General features: G+C 37.7%; 1 protein-coding gene across 3 annotated transcripts in view; it reads right to left on the minus strand.

Annotated features, from left to right (window-relative positions):
• Positions 1-5,519: 5,519 nt before the first annotated feature.
• RABL3 (RAB, member of RAS oncogene family like 3) overlaps positions 5,520-26,069 on the minus strand; it is a 57,064-nt gene continuing 36,514 nt past the window's right edge. For 2 of the 3 annotated variants that reach the window (XM_002716648.6, XM_089331764.1), the window contains 4 exons: positions 20,419-20,569; positions 15,327-15,398; positions 7,665-7,703; positions 5,520-6,778 (listed from right to left, as the gene is read on the minus strand). In XM_002716648.6, coding sequence (XP_002716694.6) covers positions 6,713-6,778; positions 7,665-7,703; positions 15,327-15,398; positions 20,419-20,569 — 328 coding nt within the window. In that variant the 3' untranslated portion in view covers positions 5,520-6,712. The remainder of the gene's footprint in view (positions 6,779-7,664; positions 7,704-15,326; positions 15,399-20,418; positions 20,570-26,069) is intronic. The other variant, XR_016233132.1, reaches the window with a different exon arrangement.

The raw sequence follows: 26,069 nt of genomic DNA on the forward strand, positions 1-26,069 counted from the left end.
GACAGGACTCCAGGGCAGATATCTCCAAACAAAAGATGGCACTGAGCAAGATTCTGCATCTTGGTTGGAGTTTAGGGGTTACATTTTCCACCACTACTTACTGATGACATTGGTAAACCTTAGTGGTTAGCCAGCTGAGAAAACATGGTACAAGAGTAGGGTGTTGTATAAGACAGGAAGGTACTGATTACCAATAGATAAACCTGGATGAGAAAGACTTAACTGAAGAAAATAGCAATAACAGAAATGATAGCAGTACATCAAAGGTAAACACTTCTTGTTTTGTCAACAGGTAGTACGACAATCATTTCACGTTCAGCTTAGCATGTGTAGCTTTGAGAAGGAGAAACACGTCAGTTCATTGAGGTGTGATCATGTACAGGCAGTCAAAGATGAACTTGGATGAACTCTGCTATACTGGTGCTCATAAAGAGTTCACAATCTATTCTCTATTTCTGGATGAATTTATTAATAGTCTTTTTAAAAAAATTTTAAAAAGATTTTATTTATTTATTTGACAGGTAGAGTTACAGACAGTGAGAGAGAGAGAGAGAGAGAGAGAGAGAGAGAAAGGTCTTCCTTCCATTGGTTCACTCCCCAAATGGCCGCAATGGCCACAGCTGTGCTGATCCGCAGCCAGGAGCCAGGTGCTTCTTCCTGTTCTCCCTTGTGGGTGCAGGGGCCCAAGCACTTGGGCCATCTTTTATTGCTTTCCCATGCCACAACAGAGAGCTGGACTGGAAGAGGAAGAACCAGGACTAGAACAGGCACCCACATGGGATGCCGGTGCCACAGGTGGAGGATTAACCTACTATGCCACTGCGCCGGCCCCAGTATTCTTTCTAAAAGGCTAGATCTGGACTACCTGCTTTGGAATCACCTGGTTTATATGTTAAAAACAAGTATTGGACGTTAGAATTGAGGAGTGGGCTGGGGAAGGAGCAGATATGAAATCCTGGAATTTGCATTTTAAACAAGCACTTGAAGGAGTTTTTATACACTTTTGAGTCTGAAAGTCATTGATTTAAATCCTTAAATGGAGATGCAGATTAGCTATAACTGAAAGTCTGATCCTAGCACTACTCTATGGGGCAGTCCTGGTACTCTGGCTCTAGATATTTCAGAGGCAAACATAATCATGTGGAATACTGGAGGCACAGGGCTACATTTCCTGGAACACTTCCTCCCCGACCTTGGTGATTTAGCTCAGTGTTTTGACTATGGAGAAATGAATTTTTAACTTTCTTCTCCCTGTTTCCCCCAAACAGTATCCTCCTTTGAATTTTATAGATATTAAATCAATGCAGACATCCTGTTAGACCTCCAAACATCTTAAAATAGGATACTCCTTGTACTTTAAAAGATTCAATTAAACCACTATCAATTAAATACCCATGCAAGGCCCTACCCATGTTGGGTGCTAGAGCACACTACTGAAATAAACACTAAAAACACTGATTATGTCAGCAATCAGGAGCTCTTCACCTCAGCCCAATGGCCCAGCTCATTGGTTCCATGAAGTCCATTTTCAGAATGGATAGAAAAACAGTAATGTTGGGTGACCTGGATTATGAATGTCTCAAATCTATGGAATTCTGAGCACTCAAGCTAAAGCTAGTATCAGTCAATCCTTTTGTGAATAGCTCTTCTTAGACACTGTGGGAAAGAAGAGATTTCTATTCTCACCCATCAGTAGATGCATGAGTGGTGTACCTATAATGAAAGGCAGATTTTAACAAGAGAAAAGAATACAAATGTATCTAATGTAAATTTTATGTGACATGGGACCTTCAGAAATGAAGACTCAAAGAAAGAGGGAAACCTGTGCATTTTTATGTACAGTTGTGCAGATATAACATTAGAGGACAAAGGATACTCTCTTAGATAACAGGTTTAGTAAGGCCTGTTTGTTCTTGGTATTATCACATCTTTGAGGATAAGAATATTCCTTTTCTCCAATAGTAGGGAGAGTATGAAAAGACGGTTTAATGACTTCCTTCAGGGGGTAGGTCAGCTAGGTTTTATAGCTTGTTTCAGAGGACAAGGGGTGAGAGGAAGATGTGAGTGATCTTCTGCTGTTTTCACAAAGCCATGGTGCTATATTTTGGGGTGGGGTCCTGAACCTCATCAACAAGGTGGAGATCAGCCCAAATTTTTTAGGCTCTGCCCACACAAGGTTGACAGATAAGTGGCTGTAAGCTTCACATCTGGTTACTTACACAAAGATTGAGAATACTGGTTAGAGCTCTTAAAGGTGGTGGGGAGGGGAAGGAGAACATTCACTACTGTTAGCAACCTGTCTCATTAAGAAAGTAAGAAAATTCAGAGTTAGATGAAATTGGGTGTGTTCAGGATGGTACAGCTGTAGAAGAATGGGAAGTACCATTATATTCTTAGAATTGTATCTAGGATAAGAGGGGGAGAGGAGTGTGGGCACAGTGAGAAGAATCACCATGTTCCTAAAGTTGTAATTGTGAAATGTCTGAAGTTTGTAACTGTAAAACTGTGTAGTTCTGCACACGTTCCTATGGACTTACTTCTAAGGGTACAGTTTAAAAACTTGCCATGGGACCCCAAATCTCTTAAGCTGGGAGGTAAAAATAGCATTTTAAGTGTTAAGGTGAGCATATGGATAGGATTAAGTGTTTGGTAATAATAGATAAGGAGAGAATGCTCCAACATGGGAAGCAGTCCACACAGCAGACTCATAGAAGGACAATTACTTTGAGTAGCACTCTGACCTCAGAATCAGCCCTTAAAAACATTCTGGTCTGGCTGAAAAGCCCATGAGAGCATGTAGAGCATGAACCAAGACACAGTGGCAAAAAGTGTTCTACATGAAGGACCTCTGTGGGTGAGACCCCACTGGAAAGTAGTGGCCATCAAAGAAGGATGTACTTTTCTCTGAAGGGAAGAGAGAACTTCCACTTTGCTTATGGCTTGTTTAAACATGGAAGAAGTTTGTGGATTCAAAAGGCTTCCATAGCCTAGGCAGCTCATGTCAAGAGCCTCGGGTGACCACTGACATCATACATAAGAGTGTTAATTGGTAAATTAATAGCAGGAGTCACTGTGCAGTAACTTCCCATGCAGGACTTCTGCCCTCAAAGAGTTGGATTATGAGAGTTAATAGTAAAACATGTTCTCAAAGATTTACTTCACTTTAGTGTATTAAGTGGAGGATATTCTTATGTCTCATAAGCTATAGTTATATCTAAGTGCTCACAAAAGACGTATCACTCTTGGGTTCTTCTTCAAGGTTAAGTTTCTCAAAATTTATATATATATGTATATATAAATTAAACCTCAGAAAGTTTTACTTTTATTGAATTAAAAAGTATTTTTTCCTTATTGTAAAAATTGTCCTTCTGGTGTCCTATTGCACAGTAGGGTGATAACAGTTAACAATAACATATTGCATTTTTCTAAATAGCTAGAAGAAAGACTTTTGAATGTTCATACTACAAAGAAATCTCAAATATATGAAATGATGGATGCCAATTATCCTAATTTGATCAATAAAATCAATGCCTGTATTGAAATATTATAGCATATCTCATAAATATGTACAATTATTGTTTGCCAATAAAAACAAATAATCTAATAAAAAAGAAGACTTGTATCTGGGAACTACATGGAATCTGTTTTCTTTGTATTAATATCACATTAATATGAAAATTGATGAGTATTGTGTTGTAATTATCATGTGACCCTGAGAATCTGTTAATAAATTCCTTTAAATAAAAAAATAAACTCACAAATAAAAACAATTTGGCACTGGCTGGAAAAAAAAACTCAGATTTAATTAATACCACTAAAACATCTAATCTTGGGGCCAGAGCTGTGGCACAGTAGGTTAAGTCTCTACCTGTGATGCTGGTATCCCATATGGGCGCTGGTTCGAGTCCCAGCTGCTCCACTTCTGATCCAGCTCCCTGCTAATGGCCTGGGAAAGCAGTGGAGTATGGCCCAAGTGCCTCTGTACCCAAATGCAAGACCCAGAAGAGCTCCTGGCTCCTGGCTTCAGCCTGGCTCAGCCCTGGCTGTTGTGGCCATCTGGGGAGTGAACCATTGGATGGAAGACCTCTCTGTCTCTCCCTCTCCCTCTCTCTGTCTGTAACTTTGCTTCTCAAATAAATAAATAATAAACAAAAACAAAACTAGTCTCATATTTATACTTGCTTATATCTAGCAACAATTTTTCTAAGTTCTCAGGGAATCTTCGCAAAAATTATGATTCAAAAACATTCTTTCAGCTACTGCCTGTAGCATCAACATCCCATCTGGGTGTTGGTTCAAGTCCTGGCTGTTCCACTTCCAATCCAGCTCCCTGCTGATGCACCAGAGAAGGCAGCAGAGTATGGACTCAGTGTTTGGGCCCCGGCATCCATGTGGGAGACCCAGAAGAAAATCCTGTCTCCTAACTTTGGCCTGGACCAGCCCCAGCTGTTACAGCCATTTGGGAAGCAACCCAGAGGATGGAAGACGGATCTCTCTCTTTCCCTGTATGTCTCCCTTGCAAATAAAAATTATCTTAGAAAACTATAATTGAATGGACCAAGCCTAGCAGCAAAAGGAAATGAGGCTGAGGAATACTGTTGTTCAAGGCTGACTCTAGATCCATCGGTGATAGGTTACTTTTAGTTTATAAGGGAGAAAATAAATTTGGATTGATTTTTTTTAATTAAGGGAAAGAAAGGTGAAGGAAGTTCTATTAGTCAGCCAGCCTTTTGTAACTATAATGAAATATCTAAGGTAACCAACTTTATAAAGAGAAAAGGGTTTATTTGGCTCACAGTTTTGGAGGTTCCAGGCCAGTATCAGGAGCACCATTGGTTTGGCTTCTGTGAAGGTGGGAGAGGCAATTGCAGAATACATGTGGGCCAAACTGAGTTTGGGCCAAACTCAGGCTTTTTCAAGAACTCTTTCAAGATTTATCTTCTGAGGGCCCACCCTCAATGACTGAAGCATCTCCCACTAGGCTCTGCCTTTAAATTCCATAATTGGACTACATTTCCACCTTCTAGTACCTCTTATGACTTTGGGGTTGAGAGTCCTGTATGGGTTTGCAAGCCAAATCATATTCAAACCCATAGCAGAAGGGGTTTTAGACTTTTGTCTGAAGGAAAAACAAAGTGTCATATCTGGTTTAGGTCTTTGTGTAGCATTTGGTTTCTACCCCCCAACTGCACAGCTTCTGCCACAACACACTGGAGCCAAATTCCACATATAAATCATGATTTTCATAGCTCTCTTGTATGTCGAAAAAGAAACCAAGGCAAAGTCTTGTCAGTAAGGATGTACAGAAAGACTGGAGAATTGTCTAATGACAAGTGATTTAAACATCTTTTTCCAAGTTCCTAAGGCTTCCTTTCTAAAGCAGTCTCTAGTACTTTAATTTCAGTATCCTCTTTCAGCGGACCTTGATTTCCAGAGGACTTCTAAAATTCCATGAAAATGGAATGCAATGTGAACTCAATGTTTCCCCCTAGTTTTAAAATAAGAAATGCAGCTGAGTATTTATTATTATTATTATTATTTTTAATATAGAACAAAAACAGGAGTGCTGAGATCTGCAACAAGGCCAGAGTCAGTATGGGTGATAAAGTGTCGAAGAAGGCAGTAAATTAGTTTTTTAAAACCAGATTTATACACTAAGGAAGAACTGGGGCAACGAAAATTAAACAAGTGAAAAACACAAGTTTTAACAAAAGTAATGATGATCTCTCTCTCTACCCCCCAAAAGCTTTGGAGTGATTATAAAACCCAAGAATCCTAGTTCATAATTCTTGTAAATGTGCTGCTGTGGGACTTTTTACCTTTCTTCATAAATACATTGTTGACACAGGAATGATGCTGTTTACTGAGCATAGTGAAGGGGCATTTCAGGAGTTGCCTCTTCCTTCACAAACATAAGCACTGAAGAGGCTGTCAATCTCTCCTCCTGCCTTCGTGCAGGGCTCGGATTTCACCTTACCTATTGCCCGCCAGAAAACAGGAAGAGACTGCAGACAGCTGCAACCTGAGGAGAGCAGGAGCTGTCAATGTCTCGTAGGATTCTTCTTTGCTGTGACTGCTGCTCCCTATGTATTATTAATCTGTATTTATATTTAACTCCAGCTCTTCTTCCACCTCTCCCAGCCACCAAGCTATTTGCAAAGGAGAGGAGAGGGAGGAAAGGGTTGCTATTATTAGGCACCGGTGTGTGATGAGGGTGGAGACAATTAAATAACACCACTTTGCTTCTTTGAAAATGAGAGATTACTGGGGTGGACCGCTGAGGGTTGGTTAACATAACCTTTCCCCTCAAGAAGGTAAAACAATAGAGATACATTTCTGAAGCACTTAATTAAGCCTTCAGCAATGAAAGTCGGGAAATTACAGAGCCATAAAAACCCTCCAATTCTAGGCAAGAGGACATTTTCTCTGCAGTACTCTGACACTGCTCATTTACTACATCATTTTGACAATATCTCATATTTCCACAAGGTTTATACATAATCCATAAACAGGGACAGGAAGGTGAGGAACAGAGGGAACTGGACCTCCCACGCTGTCACTTCTTTTCATTTTTCCATTCCAGCGTGAGGCTGAAGGGTAGCACTTTAAGATGATTTCATTAAAAGGCCGCAATGTTAATAATTGACACAGCAAGAGGAAATCTGTGAAAAACGGCCACTGCTTGCTCACTCTTCCAGAGGCTAAGTGTAATTCAGTCATAATGAAGGTTCTTTAGTGGTCCTCCCCCAAACCTTTTTCGATCAGGAAAGCCTGGAATCTGTAGGCAAGAAAGATAATCACATTAAATCTTAAGCAGGAAAAGTTCAAATGCTAATAGCCCTTTAAAACTTTTTCCTTGTTTTCCCCTTTCTATATGTCAGCCTGTTGCTCCTTAAAGAGCCAGCTTTCTGGGGTATTACTCAAGAAACCACAGAAGATTAAATAAAAAGAAATTCTGCCAAAATGGAAAACATCTGCTAATAAAATGAGATTGTATCATCTAATTAGGGAGCATGCATTTAGCCTAGTGATTAGGCCACTCCCCTTCCAAATAGGACTACCTGGGTTTGATTCCTGCCTCTAGTTCTGGACTCTCGCTTCTTGCCAATGCAGACTCTGGGAGGCAATGGTGATGGCTCACATAACTGATGCCACCACGTGTGACACCTGGACTGTATCACGGCTCCCCATCTCAGTCCCAGCTCAACCCCAACCACTGTGGACATTTGTGGGAATGAACCAGTGGATGGAAGATCTCTCTCTTTCCCTGGCTCTTCCTCTCTATATGTCTCTCTGCCTCTCAAATAAATAAATTAAAAAAAAAATAGGAAAAGATCAAGATGAATTTAAAAATACTCAACTATTAAATCTGCATATGAATTATCTGTATCTTGACAGACTCTGGACATAAAGATTTGAAGGCTCAAGCAAATGATTTTCTTCTATTATTTCATAATGTTACCTTACCTTTGAATTACTCTTTCTCAGACCCTTATTTCCCATTTACTCTGATCTTTTGAGTTGAACAGTACAGAATAAAATTCGTTGCTTGTGGCTAAAAAAGGTTTTCCTCAAATTTATGTGAACCCTTCTGAAAACAAATTTGGAAATCATTTCTCCCCAGATTTAAGAACCCATTTTATCAAGAAAAAATAGATACCAACCTGATTACTTTCTCTTAAAAAGTATCTTTTCTCTATAACCTGTGAGAAACAAAGATTTTGAGGGCTTAGCACACATACTTGGAAAAAGCAGTTAACTGTAATGACTACTAATGAGAATAAAAGGTATTTATTTCTCTCTCTCTCTCTCTCTATATATATATATAGGTTTTTTTTTAATAGCTGTGGACATTTAGCGTAGTGAGTTACAATTTGATGCTACTGAGACCAGGATTGTGTAGTATTTCCATAAAGACTTACTTTATTACAAAAACATTAAAAACATTATAGATAGATCAGAAAATAAATGGGGGTGGGCATTGAGACCTAGGGTTTTAAACTGCAACTTGGGACTCCTGCATCCCATATTGGAGTGCCTGGTTTGAGTCCCAGGTACTGTGAGCTTCCCATCCAGCTTCCTGCTAGAGGGCCTGGGAGGCAGTGATCAATGACTCAAATATTTGGGTTCCTGCCTCCAACAAGGGTTTGGTCTGGCTCAGCCCTGGCTGTTGCAGAGATTTGGGAAGTGAACCAGAGAATGGAAGACCTCTCTCTGTCTCTCTCTCTCCCTCTCTCTCTCCCCCTTCCTGTCATTCTGCTTTTCAAATAATAATTAAATCTTAAAATGAATAAACAAAAATAACTCAATGACAGAATGATGTAAGTTCCCATTCAATTCTTAGAGTATGGCAGCAAATCTGGCTTTAAGTTGTTTAGCGGTCACCTCCCAAAGGTACCTAACAGAATCCCAGAAGATAAGTAAGCATTTGGTTATTGTCATAATACAGTTTTCCTGGAAGAAGAGTTGGTTTAATGTGGTGACCCACTACACCCAAATAGTAAAGTGATGGATTTTGTACACCCTTAATGTAGACAAATGAGACAACATCAAAAGCAGCCAATTAGCTTTCTTTTTTGAACTTAGTCTACATCCTTTAGTTTTTGAATTATCTGTATTTGATCAGGAGGAGAAAAAAGTTAAAGCAACAGACATATCTGCACTTATCTATCACTACCAATGAAAGAAAATCCTCCAAATGTATGTCTTAATGTAATCGAATTTCAGAGCAGCATGTTTTCAATGATGAAAAACGTTTTAAAATATATTTTTTATTCTAATACATGTGAGATTGCAATGGTTGACAGGCAGTGTTTTTTCTTTACCTTAGCTGCTGTGATAATAAAAGTAATCATATAGGGATACAGGATAGCTGGAGATGACATCTAAGAGATGTTTCAGTCTGGAATTATGGAGCTTAGGGTTCTTTTGAGTGAGAGCAGAGCATATTTGTCCAGGCTGGGCCTGCTAGCTCTCACTGGCCTGAGAACCGAATCATCCAGATTCTTTCTATCTCAGAAACCATGTCTGGGTTACTTCTAGCCACAAGAGACCCAGGACAAAACTGCATTCACTGGTCCCAGAAACGAAAAACCAGTTCCGAATTAGCACCTATTTTGAAACGGCTGTCTCCACAAACACCAACAAGGGACTGATTTCCTTTCCTGTCTCCACAGCAGAATAGGAAAATCTTATCATTTAAACAATTTTTTATATTTTCTTTTTTTTTTTTTAAGATTGATTTATTTACTTGAAAAGCAGAGTGACAGAGAAACAGGGAGAGAGATTTAAATTGCATCTGCTGGTTCACTCCCCAAATGGTTGCAACAGCTGGGGCTGGTCCAGGCTGGTCCATTCTGGTTTTCCACACGGGTGGCAGGGCTCCAAGTACCTGAGCCATTCTCCTCTGCCTTCTCAGGTGCATTATCAGGGAACTGGATTAGAAGCAGAGTAGCTGGGACTCAAACCAGTGCTCTGATAAGGGATGCCAGTGTCACAGGTTGGGGCTTAATCTGCTGTGCCACACACCAGTCCTCTTACCAAATCTTGTTCCCTTCTTAAAACTCACCAAATTGCTCCTGAGTTTGTAAAATAAAATTTCCTGACAACTCGGATTATGCTAGTCTATAACACATTGTTTTTCTAAGATATAACTTACCGTTTCTTATTTTTTAAATTTCACAGTTAATAAATGGTTAAGAAATTTGAACAATATACGGTGGGTATATTGTTGTGGGTATATAACCTGTTGCAGTGCAGCAGGTTAAGCTGCTGCTTGGAATGCCTGCATCACTTACTGGAATGCCTAGGATGGAGTACCAGTTCCTCTGTTGATCTAGCTTCCTGCTAATGTGCCTGGGAGGCAGCGGATGATTGCTCAAGTACTAAGGATCCTACCATCCACATGGGAGATCTGGATGGAGTTCCCAGTTCCTGTCTTTGGCCTGGCTCAGCCCTGGCTGTTGTGGGCATATGCAGAGTGAACCAGTAGATGGAAAATCTCTCTCCCTCTCTCTCTGTTGTCTTTCTGCTACTCTTTAGAATACATCAATAAATCAAGCACTCTTTACACACAAACACGCACACATATACACTGTGGAGGGCCACTGGTCCAAACTGAGCAGAAGTTGTTTATTTTCATCTTGTGTTCAAAATATATCTTTACATTTTTAACTGATACATACACTGTACACAATAAAATACCACATGTTGATTTGATATATGTATAAACTGCAGTGTTCCAATCACAGTAAACTCATCTACTCATTTATTATTTCTTTATAATAAAAACATTCAAAATCCTTTCTTCTATTTTTTAAAAAATATACGTTTTTGTCATCTATCAGTATAATCCTACTATAGTATGGGACACTACAACTTTTTTTCTATTAATTATAAGTCAGTACTATTAATCAACCCTTCTCCATCTCTTCCTCTTCCCATGTCCCTATCCTCTCCATTCTCTGGTAACCACCTTCTTACTCTCAAGTTCTATGAGATTAACTTTTTTAGATTCTATGTATGAGTGAGATCATGTAGTATTTGTCTCTCTATATCTTGCTTTTCTCACTTAACATAACGACCCCCCAGTTTCATCTATGTTGTAACAAATGACGAGATTTCATCCTTTTTATGGCTGAATAATATTTCATTGTGTATAGGTATATTTTCTTTATCCACTCATCAATTGATGGACACTTAGCCTGTTTTCATTTCTTAGTTGTTATGAACAGTGCTGCAATAAATATGGGAGTACAGCTGTATCTTTGATAGATTGATTTATATCCTTTGTATGTATCTACCCAAAATACCAGCAATAGGATTGCTAGATTATATGGGCATACTATTTTCATTTTTTGAGGAAAGTCTACACTGTTTTCCACAAAGGCTGTACTAATTTATATTCCCACTAACAGAGTGCAAAGATTCCATTTCTCCACATCTTCACTAGCACTTCCTCTTACATTTTAAGTCTGAAAACAATGTGAAGAGAAATCTAGGTTCCTTGCAGTGCTTTCCAATGTTTGTCATGTTATGGAACATTTATAAATTGCTCATATTTAATTTATGAAAACCCATGGCCAACATCCTATTGAATGGGGAAAAGCTGGAAGCATTTCCACTGAAATCTGGTACCAGACAGGGATGCCCACTCTCACCACTGCTATTCAACACAGTTCTGGAAGTTTTAGCCAGAGCCATCAGGCAAGAAAAAGAAATTAAAGGGATACAAGTTGGGATGGAAGAAGTCAAACTATCCCTCTTGCAGACGATATGATTCTTTAATTAGAGGATACAAAGAACTCTACTAAGAGACTATTGGAACTCATAGAAGAGTTTGGAAAAGTAGCAGGATATAAAATCAATGCACAAAAATCAACAGCCTTTGTATACACAGACAATGCTATGGCTGAGAAAGAACTGCTAAGATCAATCCCATTCATAATAGCTACAAAAACAATCAAATACCTTGGAATAAACTTAACCAAGGACATTAAAGATCTCTACGATGAGAATTACAAAATCTTAAAGAAACAAATAGAAGAGGATACCAAAAAATGGAAAAATCTTCCATGATCATGGATTGGAAAAATCAACATCATCAAAACGTCCATTCTCCCAAAAGCAATATACAGATTCAATGTGATACCAATCAAGATACCAAAGACATTCTTCTCAGATCTAGAAAAAAAAAAAATGATGCTGAAATTCATATGGAGACACAGGAGACCTCGAATAGCTAAAGCAATCTTGTACAACAAAAACAAAGCCAGAGGCATCACAATACCAGATTTCAGGACATACTACAGGGCAGTTGTAATTGAAACAGCATGGTACTGGTACAGAAACAGATGGAAAGACCAATGGAACAGAATAGAAACACCAGAAATCAATCCAAACATCTACAGCCAACTTATATTTGATCAAGGATCTAAAACCAATTCCTGGAGCAAGGACAGTCTATTCAATAAACGGTGCTGAGAAAACTGGATTTCCACCTGAAGCAGCATGAAGCAAGACCCCTACCTTACACCTTACACAAAAATCCACTCAACGTGGATTAAAGACCTAAATCTACGACCCGATACCATCAAATTATTAGAGAACATTAGAGAAACCCTGCAAGATAATGGCACCGGCAAAGACTTCCTGGAAAAGACGCTGGAGGTGCAGACGGTCAAAGCCAAAATTACCTACTGGGATTCCATCAAATTGAGAAGTTTCTGTACTGCAAAAGAAACAGTCAGGAGAGTGAAGAGGCAACCGACAGAATGGGAAAAAATACTTGCAAACTATGCAACAGATAAAGGGTTAATAACCAGTATCTACAAAGAGATTAAGAAACTCCACAACAACAAAACAAACAACCCACTTAAGAGATGGGCCAAGGACCTCAATAGACATTTTTCAAAAGAGGAAATCCAAATGGCCAACAGGCACATGAAAAAATGTTCAAGATCACTAGCAATCAGGGAAATGCAAATCAATACCACAATGAGGTTCCACCTCACCCCAGTGAGAAATCTACGAGTGGGAGGGAAATTATAGGGGGGAAAGCCATTGTAATCCATAAACTGTACTATGGAAATTTATATTTACTAAATAAAAAAATAAAATAAATATTGTTTTGTTAAAAAAAATAAGAAAAAAAAAAAGAAATCTACCAACAAACGATGCTGGCAAGGATGTGGGGAAAAAGGGACACTAACCCACTGTTGGTGGGAATGCAAACTGGTAAAGCCACTATGGAAGTCTGTCTGGAGATTCCTCAGAAACCTGAATACAACCCTACCATTCAACCCAGCCACCCCACTCCTTGGAATTTACCCAAAGGAAATTAAATTGGGAAACAAAAAAGCGGTCTGCACCCTAATGTTTATTGCAGCTCAATTCACAATAGCTAAGACCTGGAATCAACCTAAATGCCCATCAACAGTAGACTGGATAAAGAAATTATGGGATATGTACTCTATAGAATACTATACAGCAGTCAAAAACAATGAAATCTGGTCATTTGCAACAAAATGGAGGAATCTGGAAAACATTATGCTGAGTGAAATAAGCCAGTCCCTTTGGGACAAATATATGTTCTCCCTGATTGGTGACAACTAACCGAGCACCAAAAAGGAAACCTGTTAAAGTGAAATGAACACTATGAGAAACGTTGACTTGATCAGCCCTTGCCCTGACTGTTGATGAACAACTTAATACGTTATCCCTCTTAGTATTTTTTTTGTTTGTTCTACTTAATACTATTGGTTGAATTCTGTAATTAATACACAGTTATTCTCAAGTGTTGAAACTTAACTGAAAAGTGATCCCTGTTAAATATAATAGTGGGAATAAGAGAGGGAAGAGATGTACAATTTGGGACATGCTCAAGCTGACTTGCCCCAAATGGTAGAGTTAGAAACGTGCCAGGGGATTCCAATTCAATCCCATCAAGGTGGCATGTACCAATGCCATCTCACTAGTCCTGGTGATCAATTTCTGTTCACAATTGAGCATAATGATAGGACTAAGAGTCAAAGGGATCACATAAACAAGAGTAGTGTCTGCAAATACTAACTGATAGAATAAAAAAGGGAGAGAATGATCCAACATGGGAAGCAAGATACACAGCAGACTCATAGAATGGCGGATGTCCTAAACAGCACTCTGGCCTCAGAATCAGCCCTTAAGGCATGCGGATCTGGCTGAAAAGCCAATGAGAGTATTTCAGGCATGGAAAGCCAAGACACTCTGGCAAAAAAAAGAAATGACCTAAATGAAAGATCTTCGCGAGTGAGATCTCAGTGGAAAGAACAGGTCATCAAAGGAGGTACCTTTCTCTGAAGGGGAGAGAACTTCCACTCTGACTACGACCTTGTCTAAATACGATCAGAGCTGGTGAACTCCAAAGGCTTCCATAGCCTTGGCAGCTCATGACAAGAGCCTAGGGTGATTACTGATGCCATAAACAAGAGTGTCAAATTGTTGCGTCAACAGCAGGAGTCACTGTGCACTTACTCCTCATGTAGGATCTCTGTCCTTAATGTGCTGTACATTGTGATTTAATGCTATAACTAGTACTCAAACAGTATTTTTCACTTTGTGTTTCTATGTGGGTGCAAATTGTTGAAATCTTTACTTAATATATACTAAACTGATCTTCTATATATAAAGAGAATTGAAAATGAATCTTGATGTGAATGGAAGGGAAGAGGGAGTGGGAAAGGGGAGGTTTGCAGGTGGGACGGAAGTTATGGAGGGGGGGAGCCATTGTAATCCATAAGCTGTACTTTGGAAATTTATATTCATTAAATAAAAGTTAAAAAAAGAAATTGCTCATATTTGTACAGCACATGGGGACAAATAGAAGAGTCTACCATTTACCCAATCTCTGACTTCTCTAAGAACTGAGGGAATCAATATTTGGGCATAAATGATCCTATTTGCCATATACCAATAATAAGTTAAGTAATGAAACCAAATTTGGACTAATAGTAGTCTAATATTAAACACAAAAGAGTAGTAGGGCTTCTATTATGCTGATATAGTGAACAAAAGGAATAAATATTAGATCTCTAAATAGTTAACAGAAAAATGGTTCATAAAAAAGCTAGAGGAAGGAAATGGTTTTATCAGGAGATTGCATGTAAAAATAAATGTAATACAGATATTAATCTTTTCCAGTAATACATGATGTAACACATCCTATTTTACTTTGCTATGCAGTATCACCATTGGGCCGACAACTTAAGTCTTAGTTACTCCTGTGTGCATTGCAGTCCTATGGCGTTGTGAGGGAAAGGCAAACAGCGCTCTGATTTACCAGTATGCTGAGTCACTACATTTTCATTCCAGTTCAGGACAATGAAATGGTGCCAGCAAAGAGTCAACAACGGGAATGCAAAGGTTTCTGATGGGGAAATAAGAAGATGACATAACCTTACAAAACAATAGTGCCATTTAGGTGGAGAAGCCAAAAGAACTCAAGGCTTTAGGCAGAATCTCCTTAGTTTATTGCCTATTGGTAGGGGTGGAATGGGAAAGTGAACGGGTACAAAAAGAGCTGGAATATGGGAAGGCATAAATTGGGATAGCTTTTTAAAAACCCCATTTAAATCCAGTGGCTTTCACCCTTTAGTTAGAGAACACTGGTCATAGAGTAAATACATCAGCAGGTGTTAAGTAATTATACCAATAGATAAGAGAGATCAAAACAAGTATTATTCACGCAGTGAAGTTTCAGACATAAAAATAAAAGGACATATTATTCTACAAAGAATTTAAACTCTGATAATATATGTTAAGTTTAAAAATAACTTAATTGAAGCCATTACCTTATCAAAAAATCTACTGAGCTTGACAGCATTAGAAGAACCTGCAGCTAAGTACCGTGGATTTGTGCAATCCTAGAGAATAAAACAGAAGATCCACAAATAAATGTTAGCAAATATAAACTCTTTGTTTATCACAGTTGTTACTACTGCACACTTCAAGAGTAAAATATTAGGCATAAAACTCATAAAGTATTCAAATTATTTTCAAATTATGATGTACAAATAAAAGAGGAAAGTACTAAAGGAAGATAAAGCCATTTACTCTTTGTCACTGAAGCAATTTTAGAGTATATTGTATGAATGTATTCAACATCAGATAATTCATGAAGGATGATAGGAATGGTAATGCGTACTAATAATGAAACCAAGGTACTGGTCAGGTAGTCTACCTGCATTTATCCTGAAAACAGAAATAGAGCCATTAAAAATAGTAAACACTTCATTTTGTAGCACCAGTGCTCAAGTAATTAAGAACTATGAAATTCATGTGAGTAGTACAAAGCATGAAAGATATACAGTTTTTGATCATAATAGACAATAGATATATTACTATTACTTAATGGGATTATTTAAAATAGGGAAAAATAGGGCCTGAACAATAAAACAATTTAGAACATTATAATCACTTGTGACATTACAATAACTTATAAAGACCCTGAGAAGCTTACTATTTTTTTCCCAGAATTCCAGTGTGGCATTATCTTAGCTTGTCACCATGCACTTGCCACCTCAAGAGATAAGAGTATACTTTGATTTTTTTTCCTCATTGACACCTAAGATATGACTCTTTTCCAATGAATTTAGCGTTTCTCATCCATATCTGACATTTCAAGGCTCTCATTTTAAATTCTGGCCAGAAACTATAATATATTTTCCAAAGCCACAAAAAAGAGACAACAAATCTTTCAAAGATCCCAGGGTACTAGAAAAAACAAGGGTCTTTGACATCAGTAAGCTCTGAATCCAAACATCTAGCTCAGCATTTCTAGATTCTGGTTAGGTTACTATACTTTTAAAGTGGGCTTACTTATTAGAGAACTGGGGGTAACAATATTTATCCCATAAGATTTTTGTGAAAATTAAACAAGATTATGCATGTTTGACACATAGTAGGTCCTGGAATATTAGTTCTGTTTTCATTCTAAGAAAAAGCTGTCAGATTGAATTTTCAGGTAAAAGGATAATTAATTTCATATAAGGATTTAAAACATAGAAACATCATTGTGTATGCTGCTGTATTTAAAATAATGTTTGAGTGCATTTCTACAGTAATTGAGGCATATAGGAGGAAAACCTTACACATGCATTAGTTATGTTTTACAAAACGGATACTGATTAGATATTGATCATCAGAATGTCAAAGATTCCTAGGATGATCTAAATAGAATACTAAATAATAAACTAAATCAAACAGCAAATAAAAGCTCCCTGAAACTTAATTCAAGGGCTGTACAATTTTAACTTGACCAGCTTAGAGAACCAGATGATTTTAAAAAGAAAATTTAAGAGCCCAGAGAGCCATCTGTCATTGATCATGGCTCAGGGCAAAGCCTGGAAATCAGTAGCTCTAAACAGCTTGTCTGAACCTTAGAAAGGATTATTAACTAGGGAAGATGCTTTAATATGGGCATAGAGAAATAGTCGAGACAAACTTATATTAGATATAACAAGCCTAATAAGAGTTTAAAAAACAAGTGCTCTTCCAAATATTTATAATTTACACAGTTTGCATGTATTTAAGTAGAAAGTAACTTTGATTCTCCATTTGATACAATGGTTAGATTCTTACTTTCCTATAGCTATTAGTAAACTCAAGAGTAACTGATGCTAACACTAATACTGTTATACTAGTTTAAAAATTTTTGTGAAATCTGTTTACTTATTTGAAAGATGGGCAGAGAAAGAAAGAAACAGACAGATAGACATATTCTAACTACTGGTTCACTCTCCAAATGCCCACATCAGCCAGGGGCTGGGCCAGGCTGAATCCAGAAGCCCAAAATTCAATCCAGGTCTCTCAAGTGGGTGGCAGGTTCCCAAGTACTTGAGCTGTCACCTGCTGCCTACCAGGAAGCACATGAGCAGGAAGCTGGACTCAGAAGCAGAGCCAAGACTTGAACCTAGAAACTCCAGTATGGTATGTGCACATTCCAAGTGGCATCTTAACTCCTATGCCAGTTGAGGCTTTACATTTCAATTTGAGGCTTTACGGTCCAGTGTTTATTACCTGGGTTATTTATACTGAATATTCCATGGTGGTAGTTAAGAAAAATAAGGCCCTTTCATTGTAAAACACAATGTGAAAAACAATAGAATGGTAGGCACAAGCTGACTCAGCTACCAGGGGGTAGAGGTGGGATGGAACCAAGCAGTTTTCAGAAATGTTGAGTCACAAAGTAAGGGCATTAGAATCACCTGAATTATTTGTTAAAATTATAGAGTCCTGGTACTCATGCCAGACATTATGAATAAAAATCTCCAGCTGTGGGAAAGTTATTTAAAAATTTTCACAGTTATTGCTGGTAATATAATTGTGCTGTTGGGATTGGGTTACTGTTAGTCCAGAAAATTTCTAAGAGTTCTCTCAGCTCCAAAATCCTACATGTGAGTAAGAAGGATAATTAAATGGAAAACAGGCTTAACTACAGAGCACAGACTCTGGAGTCAGAATGTTACCTGTGTAACTCTGTTCTAGTTACCTCTCTCTGCTTTTTGTCTTCAACTTCAAAGTGCGGAAGTTGTACCTGCCTTATAGGCTTGGTGTAAAGATGTGTTTGAGATAATTATGAATGCATTAGAAAAGTGGTTGGAATATACTAACACTAGTGTAAATGTTGGCCATTAATATTATTAAAATGTCACCACCACCGCATAACTGAAATGACAGCACAATATGTCCCAGAAATCCTACTTGTGAATAATGACACACAGTCATGACAGAAGCTGCTGACCAACATTCTTTCTTGGGTAATGCAAACTGACTCACACGAGTACTGTTTCTTAGCCTCTTTAGCATCCAGTTCTAACTGAACTAGCTATCTCAGGAAGGAATGTAATCTTTTATACATACATACATTTATATAAATGAGGCCTTAAGAAGCATTCCTGGTTAACAGTTTGTAATTTTCTCATATTTCTGTTTAGTTGCTATAAGGTAAATTTTATAAAAGCTAAGAGGTTTCCTTTCCTTTCCTTTTCTTTTTTTTTTTTTTTTTAAAGATTTACCTATATATTGGAAAGGCAGAACCACAAAGAGGCAGAGACAGAGACAGAGACAGATATCCTCCGTCTGCTGGCTCAACCCCCAAATGGCTGCAATGGCTGGAGCTGTGCCAGTCCAAAGCCAGGAGCCAGGAGCCTCCTCCAGGTCTCCAAGTGGGCACAGGGGCTCAAGGACCCGGGCCATCCTTCACCACCCTCCCAGGCACATCAGCAGGGAGCAGGACCAGAAGTAGAGTAGCTACAACTCAAATAGGCACCCTCCTGGGATGCTGGCACTGCAAGCAGCAGCCCTACACACCAAGCCACAGTACCAGCCCAAAGACGTTTCTTAAAAGTAAGAATCATCAAGGTATAGTGTCACCTTAATCAGTTTAATTACTTTTGTTGTGACTTTAAGAAGTCTTCTTAAGGTACTAATGCTACCTTACATGTTAAAGTGATCATATTAAGTGTGTAACTGATCATATAGATAGGATTAAGTGTTAAAGGGATCACATAAATAAGTACAAGTGTCTGGTAATAACAACAGATAGAATTAAAAAGGAGAGAATATTAAAACATGGGAAGCAGTCCACACAGCAGACTCATAGAATGACACACGCCCTAAATAGCACTCTGACTTCAGAATCAGCCCTTAAGGCATTTGGACCTGGCTGAAAAGCCCATGGCTTTCAGACATAGAAAGCCAAGACACTGGCAAAAAACGATCTGCATGAAAGATCTCTGTGAATGAGATCTCAGTGGAAAGAATGGGCCATCAAAGAAGGATATATTTTTCTCTGAAGGGAGGAGAGAACTTCCACTTTGCTTATGGCCCTGAAGCAGTTTGTGGCCTCAAAAGGCTTCCATAGCCTTGGCAGCTCATGACAAGAGCCTCGGATGATCAATGACATCATAAATAAGAGTGTCAATTGTTAAACCAACAACAGGAATCACTATGTACTTACTCTCCATTTAGGACCTCTGTTCTTAAGGAGTTGTTAATGAGAATTAACTGTAAATCTTTTTTTTTTTTTTTTTTTTTTTTGACAGGCAGAGTGGACAGTGAGAGAGAGACAGAGAGAAAGGTCTTCCTTTTGCCGTTGGTTCACCCTCCAATGGCCGCCGCGGCTGGCGCGCTGCGGCCGGCGCACCGCGCTGATCCGATGGCAGGAGCCAGGTGCTTCTCCTGGTCTCCCATGGGGTGCAGGGCCCAAGTGCTTGGGCCATCCTCCACTGCACTCCCGGGCCACAGCAGAGAGCTGGCCTGGAAGAGGGGCAACCGGGACAGAATCTGGTGCCCCGACCGGGACTAGAACCCAGTGTGCCGGCGCCGCAAGGCGGAGGATTAGCCTAGTGAGCTGCGGCACCGGCCGAACTATAAATCTTGTTTTCAAACAGTACTTTATACTTTGTGTGTCTGTGTGGGTGCAAATTGTGGAAATCTTTACTCAGTATAGAGTCGGTCTTCTGTATATAAAGTTAATTAAAAAATGAATCTTAATGAAGAATGGGATGGGAGAGGGAGTAGGAGGTGGGATGGGAATGGGGGTGGGAGGGTGGGAATAACCGCTATATCCCTAAAGCTGTACCTATGAAATTTGTGTTCATTAAATAAAAGCTTTCTTTAAAAAATAAAAAAAGAAAAAGCCCATGACTTACATTATTTATAGAATAAGGCTTTAACATTCCAACATATTACAAATTCAAAGACTATGCCCATCTGATTGTCTAGCTAAGTTGATTGCAATCTTGATTACATTTTGGACTAGAACCCAAATAATCTGACTTTAAGCATATATTTCTTTCACTAGAATACATGACTGGAACACGTCTTTGGTTTTGCTGTTACCAGATAATAATACAAACACCCATTAGTTAAAATACACACCAAATTTATCTCCTCTGCAATGAAATCCTCAGCCAGGAAAGCAGTCCTAGTTAAAACTTCATGGCGCTTGGTTTCATGAATCTGGTCCAGTTTAGTTCCTATTACCAACAGTGGGATTTGGTTATCAGCAAACTGTTCCCGGTCATAATCCCTGTGATAAATAATAATGAAGAAGTGAACAGAATTTACATTTACCATATAGATGTGTAATATATAAGTGCAACTATACTATACTATTGTACTGATAATTAACTGATTTCTATTTGTTCATTTGTTAATCTATTCTCACCATCTATCATGTTCCAACCATTCATCTAAAACTCAAAATTTGCTTCACTGTGCCTTTATTTTTCATTTTTTAAAGTTTAATTCATTTTTATTTTTATTTATTTGAAAGAGGAACAGCCACTGATTCACTTCCCAAATGATGCAACAGCTTATGTTGGGCCAGGCAGGCAAAAGCCAGGAAGCTAGAATTTCATCCGATTCTCCGACATGGGTTAACAGGGATCCAAGTACTTGAACCTTCCAGGGTATATATGGGCAGAAAGTTGGATTGGAACCGGAGCCAGGACTCAAACCTAGACTCTGTGATTTGAGATGCAGATGTTCCAAGGGGCATTTTAACTGCTGTGTCACAAGTCTGCCCCACCCTATTACTTGTGGAACTGTTACTATTACTGTCTTTATAATAGACTACTTGAACAACTGTGTACCCACCAAAAAATGATAATTGACTTGACTTCCCTCAAAGCCCTGTCAACTAACACTAACAGCTCAGAAATTTTTCAGTGTAAAAGCAGAAAATAGATTTAAACTACTCAGAGAAAAACCAGGAGTACAGATGACACTCAAACCTTTTGCCAGAGGGGAAAACAGCAAGCTTCTGGGTACCTTTTGGCGGTATACCTAAGCTCTATATCTCCCATACACACTTGTGACTATGAATAATAAAGAACATATCATTTCAGGAAAATAAGAACTAGGGAAGCTGAAAACTAGAACACATCGAATATAGATGATACTACCGCCTGGGGACAGATGGATTAAACAATTGGAAATTGAAACTGCTGAAATGCAAAATGAATGGTAAAAGGAAATAATTTAGTAGAAACAATTACTTGCAATGACACAAGAGCCAAGGAAGGCAGAGGATAGGCAGTAAGAATTATTTGGGGTTAGTGGCCTTGGATCACTGACCACTAGAATCCTCTTTTCTATACCCAAAGGATAGACTGGTGATGTAAATAATAGTTTTCATTACTGCAAGGAACATAAAACCCATTGTTGTTAAATTAATTTAAATTTTCTTCAGATTTAGAATAATTTGAATTTCTGAAATGTTATAAGCTGAATTTATCACACATATTAAATATGATTTTGCCCAATTTATGACACTAAATCAATACTGCAAAATCCAGTCAATACAACCCAGTCAAGCATGTCTATTTTTCTTCCTTTGACACTACTTTTCTTTCTTTTTGAGTAAGCTAAATTGAGGTAGGGGGCAAAGTTACTAAATCTTTATACCTTGCACTATAATCTTTATATCTTACAGAGACTCAGCTACTGTTCAGGACTGAAACACAACTGTTTTGAACTATGTAATCTATCTCATCGAAATATTAACACTTCATTTAATTCATCAAACCCAATAATAGCAGGAGTTCAAGGCCTTTGATTTTTCTTACCAATATCAACATTGATTTAGGAGACATGATCCAAAACTGAAATCTGATGGATCTGAGAATAAGGTTTTAAGAGTATCTTCCTTTAGGACAGTTACTTTCTCCTACACTCACTAATTCTGTCTCACATGAAAAACACTGCACATATACCTCTAAACATCATCTTCGATACAATACATGTCTGTCACAGAATTGTACAATTACATATTAACATATATAATGCGTACATCTTTTTAGCTTATGGTTTCCTTTCTTTCATAACATCTTACATCCAATTTGAAATGTGATCTTGAAATTTTTTAACCATTAAGTGAAAAGTTGATGAGACAGCTTTATCGTGGATGGATAAAGTTGATCAGTCTTTAATATCACAAAGACATAGACAACTAAGTATCCTATTTTATGTACAGCCCTATTTTTGGAAAAACAAAAACCCCTGCAACTTTCAAGCCCATTATATTTAACTTCTGCTTTAGAGAAGATGTAGGAATCAGGAACCAAGTTTAAGAGACACTATAGAGATATATTGAGGAAAATCTAGAATACAAGATACTGTACAAGGCAAGCCATCTTTTCCCACAAATAAACTATGACCAAAAAAAAAAAAAAAAGGAAGTGGAACCTGCAACTTAAATACTGTTTTAGAAAAATCAATTGTAATATTTATGAATCAACTGAGGAAATTAAAATAATATTTACTTATTAAAGGATTATTGTTCCATTTTAGGTGTGATAATTATATATTCGCTATGTTTTAAACATCCTTATCTTTTAAGGTTACATATTAAAGTATGTATGATATATGAAGTAATTTTCTAACATTTGCCTCAAAATAATCTAGTTCAAGGTAGAAGAAGATGCAGAGTGGGATGGGTACAGAAGAAGCAAGACTAGCCATATGTTGACAGTTGTTGAAACCAAGTGACAAGTATATGTGGATTCATTTTCTATTCTTTATATTTGTATATGTTTGAAATTTTGTGCAATGAAAATTTAAAAATTATATTAGGTGAAAAACACATACAACTTAGTTAGATCTTTTTATATGGTTCAAAACTTAACCTGACAAAAGCAGTCTTGTTTCTACCCTTATCCCTACACCCATTTTCGTTGGCCTCCTATAGGTAACTTTTTAAAGTTTATTTATTCTTCCACTGATCTTTATATAAGTATATGTTCTTTTTTTTTTTTTGACAGGCAGAGTGGACAGTGAGAGAGACAGACAGACAGAGAGAAAGGTCTTCCTTTGCCGTTGGTTCACCCTCCAATGGCCGCCGCGGCCGGCGCGCTGCGGCCGGCGCACCGCGCTGATCCGATGGCAGGAACCAGAAGCCATCCTCCACTGCACTCCCTGGCCACAGCTAAGTATATGTTCTTATTTCTCTCCTTTTTTACACAATAGGAGGTATATGATACATAATCTTTGCACCTTGACTTTTTAAACCTAACAATAGATCTTTTTTAATACATGGAGGTCTACTTGATTATTTTGCAAATGTTGACTAGAACTTTAGTATATGGACATACTGCTATTTATTTAATGAATCTTCTATTGGTGGACATTAGGATTGTTTCAAATCTTGCTGTTACAAATGATGTCGATGAAGCACTGATGCATTAATGTTGCTTAATACATTTGTAGATTCATTTATAGATCAAAATGAAGCTGCTTGGTCAAAATGTGATTGTAACTTTAATTGGTATTGCCACCTTAAATTCCTTGACACCAATGCATATTTCTTTCTGATATGAATACATTGTCTCAACCCTAAATTTACAAATAAAGTTCTTGAGCAGTAATAATTTCAATAGAAAACAGTTATACAAAAGCTAGACTGATGAAGATATCAATGACGAAAGGAATTGAGATACGAAATAGGAAATATCTATTTGATTTTGAAATAAAGCTTTTAATTTAGTTATGTTTATTCTTTTGGAGGTCATCCAGGAATACAGATGTACACAGTCAAACTTACACTACATTTAGGTTTCACAAAACAATCAGACCTCCACATAGAAAATAAAAATCCACAAAAGACTTTCTTCAGTCAAAAAATGGGAGATGGGGTTCTGTACTCAGTGAGATGGAAGTAGGAAACTCTACACTGTCTTTCCCAGTGAATGCAACCATAAAACCTGGACAGAAAGTATGAAGCAGGCTAAACAGTAGCAGGCCCATTAAGGAAGAAGACCAGAATTTAAGTATCATTGAACCAACAGTGAGTTTATGATTTTGTTTTCCTTCCATATCACCTTTCAGAATGCAATGTAGCTTCAAACCCAAAAGTGGTCATTGTGTAGGCAGAGAACTGTAGAAGAAGTTTGATAGTTCTGATTTAAGGAGCAAGACAAGGGGATTCTGAATGATTGGAGACAGTATGAAAATTCAGTATATTAATCCTTTTCTCAAAAGCCAATCTTCGGGCAATTTCATGATGGTAGAAGATGCTGTAATAAAAAAGGAATGCTAAGGAATTACAGAGAAAGGGAAATCTTTCTGATTGGCGGAGTTGTAATTCCAAGAGGGTGGGGCCAACTCTAATTGCTTTTAGGAGTATTCTTTTCATTGTATTCTTTTCATTTTCACCCTGGACATGGGCACAGTTGCACAAGCACATGATGCAGAAGGTAACTAAACCCCCAGCTTTTTGTTTTATTGATCCAGAGGACGAACAATGAGGGCTCAGCAAACTGCAAAGTTTTGGGGAGATTGTAAAGAGGGTGGAGTTTGAGAAGGCATCTCCATAAAGCAGCTCATGAACCCCTGGAGTCATTCTCAAAATTGTGCATGCATGCATCTGATCCTAATTAGTATACCAAAGATGTTGAGAACTTAGTCAACAGAGACCAACACTCAGTCCCATATCAATCATTTGGTGGCATACAAATATAAAAAAAACTGAAATCACACAAAATATGTTCTTGGGTCATAATGACACTAAACTAGAAATCAACAGAAGGTAAAAGGAAAATCTCTGAATACTTGAAAACTAAGCAACATACTTCTAAATAGTCTATGAGGAAATACCAAGGAATATTAGAAAGTATTTTGAGCTAAATTAATTTGAAAATAAAACAAAAACTTGTGGGATGCAGCTTAAGCAGTTTTAGAAGGGGAATTTGATAGCACTAAATGCTTACATTAGCAAAGAGGAAAGGTCTCCAGCTATTAATCTAAGGTTGTATCTTACAAAACCATAAAGAGAACAAAGTAAATGCAATGTAAAAAGGAAGGAAACAAGAGCAGAAATCAATTAAATTGTATACAGAAAAACAATAGAGAGAAATTTAAGAAACTAAAGCTTTTTTGGAAAAGACCCATTAAATTAGTAAACCCCCAGCAAGTCTGATCAAAAAGCAGAGAGGACAAAAATTACCAAAAATCAGGAATAAAAAATGGTATTATCACTACAGACTATGTAGATATTAAAGGTTAAAACACAAATACTATAAACAACTCTAGTCACATAAATTCAATAACTTAAATGAAATTCCTCAAAAAATAGACTACCAAAGCTGACTCAAAATGCAACAGACAACTTGAATACTCTTACAGTTACTACTAATATGAAACTGAATTTGTAATAAATACCTTTAAAATAAGAAATCTTAAGTCTCCAAGGGCCCACTGGTAAATTCTACCAAGCATTCAAGGAAGAAGTAACAACAAATATACAATCTCTTCAAGAAAAGAGATGAGGAAGTGATATTTCCCATTTATTCTATGAGACCAATATAATCCTCACACCAAAACCAATCAATGGCATTAGAAGGACAAAATCTGCAGTCCTCCTGTAACCTTCATGAACATGCCAAAAATTCTCAAGAAAATATTAGCAAATCAAATCCAGAAAAATATAAATGAATAATAAAACATGGCCAAGAAATAGAAGGTTGGTTTTATATTTTAAAATCAATCAATCTAATACACCGCACTAACAGTCTAAAGAAGAAATCCACATG

The sequence above is a fragment of the Oryctolagus cuniculus genome, chromosome 4 (assembly GCF_051225735.1).
Source record: "Oryctolagus cuniculus isolate XC-2025 breed Fujian yellow rabbit chromosome 4, ASM5122573v1, whole genome shotgun sequence".
NCBI lineage: Eukaryota > Metazoa > Chordata > Mammalia > Lagomorpha > Leporidae > Oryctolagus > Oryctolagus cuniculus.